The sequence below is a fragment of the Bison bison genome, unplaced genomic scaffold, assembly GCF_000754665.1.
Source record: "Bison bison bison isolate TAMUID 2011002044 unplaced genomic scaffold, Bison_UMD1.0 scf7180017864516, whole genome shotgun sequence".
Classification (NCBI taxonomy): Eukaryota; Metazoa; Chordata; class Mammalia; order Artiodactyla; family Bovidae; genus Bison; species Bison bison.
In genome coordinates this window covers 4516397-4521491 of record NW_011495069.1, presented here as the reverse complement: position 1 = coordinate 4521491, position 5095 = coordinate 4516397, and the positions used below count along the sequence as shown (strand labels likewise).

At 59.5% G+C, this 5095-nt stretch overlaps 1 protein-coding gene across 1 annotated transcript in view; it reads left to right on the top strand.

The window, feature by feature from the left end:
* The window catches only part of HSPG2 (heparan sulfate proteoglycan 2), an 82302-nt gene that overhangs the window by 58902 nt on the left and 18305 nt on the right, over positions 1 to 5095 (top strand). The window contains 9 exon segments of the mRNA XM_010830236.1: positions 1 to 119; positions 1198 to 1349; positions 1914 to 2055; positions 2376 to 2527; positions 2926 to 3067; positions 3156 to 3296; positions 3619 to 3753; positions 3980 to 4161; positions 4815 to 5010. The exon segment at positions 1 to 119 is cut by the window's left edge and continues 9 nt beyond it. Of these exon segments, the coding sequence (XP_010828538.1) occupies positions 1 to 119; positions 1198 to 1349; positions 1914 to 2055; positions 2376 to 2527; positions 2926 to 3067; positions 3156 to 3296; positions 3619 to 3753; positions 3980 to 4161; positions 4815 to 5010 (1361 nt within the window).

The following is a 5095-nucleotide window of genomic DNA, read 5'->3' as shown; positions in this document are numbered from 1 at the left end:
GGTGTCTCCGGCCGACTCGGGCGAGTACGTGTGCCGCGTGGCCCTCGGCTCTGGGCCCCTGGAGGCCTCCGTCCTGGTCACCATTGAAGCTTCCGGCTCTGGCAGTGTTGTCGTCCCCGGTGAGGATCCCTGCAGTGGGGCTGGGAGGCTGGAGGAGGGAGGTGAGGAGGGGACCAAGGTCGGGAGCCAGAGCGAACGGGTTTTGTCCCCAGGGGCCCGAGAACACGGAGCCAAGAGTCTGACTTGTGGGGCTTGAGCCCCCAGCGCTCTGTCCACACTCTGAAATGTTACATGAGCCACTCCTGTGTGTCCCTTTCTGCATCTGGTCTAGTGGGGCTGGTAGAGCCCTTGCAACCATGACACAGGTTCCTTAAAAGGCTGCAACTTGCACCTCTGGGGTCAGAGAGGGTGATTTTAAGTGGTACCCTGATAAACACCTTTTATATTGATGGTGGTATACTGGACAAAAACAATAACAAGTCAGACCTGTCATAATTGCATGGAAATCATTGCCTATAATGGGGCTGTGTATTTAAGGGTCATCTTCAGTGACTCACTTAAAAAGGAAAATGGAAAGGAATTAACAGCACAGGCAGCGTGTGGCTGTAAGAGGATTCATGATAATAGTACCTGAGCTGCTGAGTAATGAGCATGATACACACTTATTAGGTGGTGGGCCCTGGTATATTTACACATAGGAACTCATTTCACCCTCACAGTAAGCGTTTGCGGTTGGTATGATGGTTCTCTCTGTTTTACAGATGGGGAAACTGACGCATGGAAAGGTTTTTTTTGTTTGTTTGTTTGTTCATTTAGTTTAGTTTTTTTTTAATAGCTTTCCAAAGGTTCTACAACTGATAAATGGCAGGGCTGGGTTTTGAACTCAGGCAGTGTGGCCCCAGAGCCTGGTTCTTAGCCACATACTATGCAAGTCCGGGAAACATTAGTGATCCATGTGGAGGGCCCCGGCCCTGAGCCCCAGCCGCCCGCGATGATGTGAGCTCAGGAGATGGTGGGCCATCGTCTAGAGAATGAGGCGCCTCTGTGCCTCTGGCTAACCCAGCTGCTCCAGGCCTCAGAGGAACGGGAAGGGGGCAATCAGGACTGTCGTCGAGTAGCCTCTGAACACCTGGGCACCAGGGGCAGGGGCTGAGGGTGCACGGAGCCCCAGCTCACTGACTTCTCCCTGTGGGCCAGCCCCGGGCGGAGCTCCACCCATCCGCATCGAGACCTCCTCCTCCCACGTGGCCGAAGGGCAGACCCTGGATCTGAAATGCGTGGTGCCCGGCCAGGCCCATGCTCAGGTCACCTGGCACAGGCGTGGAGGCAGCCTCCCTGCTCGGCACCAGGTATGGAGTCTGAAGAAAGCAGGGTGCGGGCACCCCCTCCCCACTCCCCCTGCCCAGGAGGGAAGGTGGCCCCAGCACATTCAAGGCTTCAGGAGAAATGGCAGAAGGTCACTGGGGGTCAGGGGGTCAAGGGCAAGCTGGACATGGTTGGGCTAAACCCTTCATATCAAGGGCTGCCCAGAACCTTGGCATGAATTAGGAAAGGACACCTCTTGAACTTCCCCAGTGGTTAAGACTCCAATGCAGGGGGAATGGGTTCAATCCCTGGCTGGGGAACTAAGATCCAACATGCTACGGAGTACAGCCAAAAATTAAAAAAACAAACAAACAAAAAAACAGAAAAGAACACTCTTACTCAGGACACTGCTTGCTCCTGCCAGGAAAAATGTAACAGAAAACATCCTCTGCAGTGTCTAATGTCAGAAGGGGGTCGCCTTTGGCAGGAGACCGCCTCCGCAGTGGCCCGTGACGGTTCTGCGGGACGGGTGTCAGGGCTGGGGCAACTGAAAAACTTGGCCACCGGCCTCCACCCCCCACCAAGTTCACTCTCCCCACCCTGGCCAGGTCCACGGCCCACTGCTGAGGCTGAACCACGTGTCCCCCGCCGACTCTGGCGAATACTCCTGCCAAGTGTCCAGCAGCTCGGGCACCCTGGAGGCTTCCGTCCTGGTCACAATCGAGGCTTCCAGCCCACGTCCCATTCCTGGTGAGTGACAAGAGCCGCGGGTGGTGCTGGGGCGCAGGCTTGGGGCCCCTTCCTGGCCTTGTTCCTCCTGCTCTCCCGCAGGGCTCTAGCCCTTGGCTGCAGGAAGGTCCCCAACCACTGGGGACCAAGGTCTCACGTGGCACCTCAGCCCCCAGGGGACCGAGACTCTTCTTAAGTCAGCGGCACTCAGCCATGTCAGCTGCTCTGAAGCCAGCGCACCTCCAAGGAGCACCGGCTGGCGCTCACTGCCCCCCGCCTTCGGCATCTGCCTGCACCCCCAGAGCCTCGGCTTTCTCACCCACCGCCCGTTGTGTCCACAGCCCCAGGACTCGCCCAGCCCATCCACATCGAGGCCTCCTCCTCCCACGTGACCGAAGGGCAGACCGTCGATCTGAACTGCGTGGTCCCCGGGCAGGCCCACGCCCAGGTTACCTGGCACAAGCGTGGGGGCAGCCTGCCCGCCCGGCACCAGGTACGGGGGCCCTGGATGGGGAGGAATCCAGAGCGGGCCAGGTCTGACCTGCGGTTACCTTCTGCCTCCTCGACCTTCTCCATACAAACCCCGGCCTGCTTGGGGACCCCAGGGGATCAAATGCTTTCCTGCAAGGAGTTATCACCAGCCGGAGAGTCAAGAGACCTGGGTTCTTCTCCTGTCTCTGCTGCTGAATCATCTCCTGAGCCAGTTTCCCCCTCTACAAAGGGGATATGTTGGGCTTGTAGGTGTCTGTGAACCACCCTCCCCTCTCCAGCTGGAGCTCTGAGCTCCTGAGACCCAAGGGAGAACTCTTTACACACTGGCACAGCTGGGCTCGGGGGCTTGCCCTGCCCCAAGTGCTTTGGCATGACGGCCACCCCTCATCATTCCGACAGACCCACGGCTCCCGGCTACGGCTCCACCACGTCTCCCAGTCTGACTCTGGAGAATACGTGTGCCGCGTGGTTGGCGGCTCAGGGTCCGAGCAGGAAGCCTCCTTCACCATCACTGTCCCACCCAGCGCGGGGTCCTCCTACCGTGAGTGAGGCAGACACCATGGGCCAGGGGAGGCGGGGAGACCCTGGAACCCACACAGCCCTGCCCAGCCCAGCCCTCTGCCCCCCAGGTCTTAGGAGCCCTGTGATCTCCATTGACCCGCCCAGCAGCACCGTGCAGCAGGGCCAAGATGCCAGCTTCAAGTGCCTCGTCCATGATGGGGCAGCCCCCATCAGCCTTGAGTGGAAGACTCGGAACCAGGAGCTGGAGGGTGAGCTGGACCGGGTGCAGGGGGCGCTGGAGATGGGTACGAATGCACGATGACCACCACTGGAGGCTGGGTGGAGGGGACCCTGGCACCAAACTCACCGTGTGACCCTGGGTAAAGCCCTTCTCCCTGGGGTCTGGGTGTCCCAATGTGGATGGGGACAGGGCCGGACCCAGAAGTGTCTCCATCTTCATTGGCCATGCCTGGGACCTCGTGAGCTGGATACACCCAGACCAGAGGGGTTGGGGCACGGGGCGCTGGTGCGCCTCCTGGCAGCTCCCAGGCAGGAGGACACCCTCACTGACCGTACCCTCCCTGATGCCAGACAACGTCCGCATCAGCCCCAATGGCTCCATCATCACCATCGTGGGCGCCCGGCCCAGCAACCACGGTACCTACCGCTGCGTGGCTTCCAATGCCTACGGCGTGGCCCAGAGTGTTGTGAACCTCAACGTGCATGGTGAGGGCCTTCGACCCCGCAGGCTCTGCCTTCCTGTTTCCAGCCCCAATTCCCACCTCTGCCCCTCGCCTCTCTCTTGGGCATTCTCCTTCTCTGAGCCTCGGTCCCTACGTGGGTTCAGTGGGGGGACCAGTGCCCACTGGCAGCTGCCGACAAGGGGGCTGTGACAGGGCACGTGATCGGCAGGGCCCCGCGTGTGTATCAGCCGTGCCCCTCCCCTGGACAGGGCCCCCTGTGGTGTCCGTGCTCCCCGAGGGCCCTGTGCGGGTGAAGCTGGGGAAGGACGTCACCCTGGAGTGTGTCAGTTCTGGGGAGCCCCGATCTTCTGCTCGCTGGACCCGGATCGGTGCCCCCACCCACTTGGAGCAGCGGGCGCATGGGCTCCTGGACAGCCACACAGTACTGCAGGTGAGGCCAGGGAGGTCTCATCTCTGGATCTGAGGCCCAGTCAGAGCCCATCCTTGAGCAGATACTTGGAGGAGAGAGTGGTGGGTCACCAGATGGGTGATGAATTGATGGAGAAGGGGAGGGTTAGGCGGATGATGGGTAGATTGGAAGACAGTCAGGAAGAAAGAAGGAAAGTGGAGAAAAGGGAAGGAGGAAAGAACGGATTGAAGGATGAGTGGTGGGGTGGGTCAGTGGATGGATAGATGGGTGGGTGGATGGATGGATGGGTCGGTGGATGGGTAGATGGATGGATGGGTGAGTAGATGGATGGATAGATGGATGGGTGGGTGGGTAAGTAGGTGGATGGATGAGTGGGTAGATGGGTGAGTGGGTGGGTAGGTAGATGGGTGGATGAGTGGATAGATGGATGGGAGGGTAGATGGGTGGATGGTATATGGATGGATGAACAGAGGGGTGGGGTGACTGGATAGACAAGTAAATGCGTGGACTGGTGGGACGTCTTGAGTGTGAGCCCTCAAGTAGCCAGTCAAATAGGAAAGCTAAAAACAGATGAACAAGTAGAGGAAAGAGTTTAAAACCAAGCCAAAAGCTAGGGGCTGCCGCCAAGGTACCCCCCTCAAGGGTCCCCTAACCAAGACCCTTGCTTCTTCCAGATTTCATCAGCTAAACCGTCAGATGCGGGCACCTACGTCTGCCTAGCTCAGAACGCACTGGGCACGGCGCAGAAGCGAGTGGAAGTGATTGTAGACACGGGTGCTGTGGCCCCGGGGGCCCCCCAGGTCCAGGTGGAAGAAGTCGAGCTGACCGTGGAAGCCGGACACACAGCCACCCTGCGCTGTTCAGCCACAGGTGCAGACGGGCACGGGCCCACCGGTGGGCGGGGGCGCGGGCCCGGAATTTAGACATCTTTGGAGACCCAAAGACGGTGTCATGC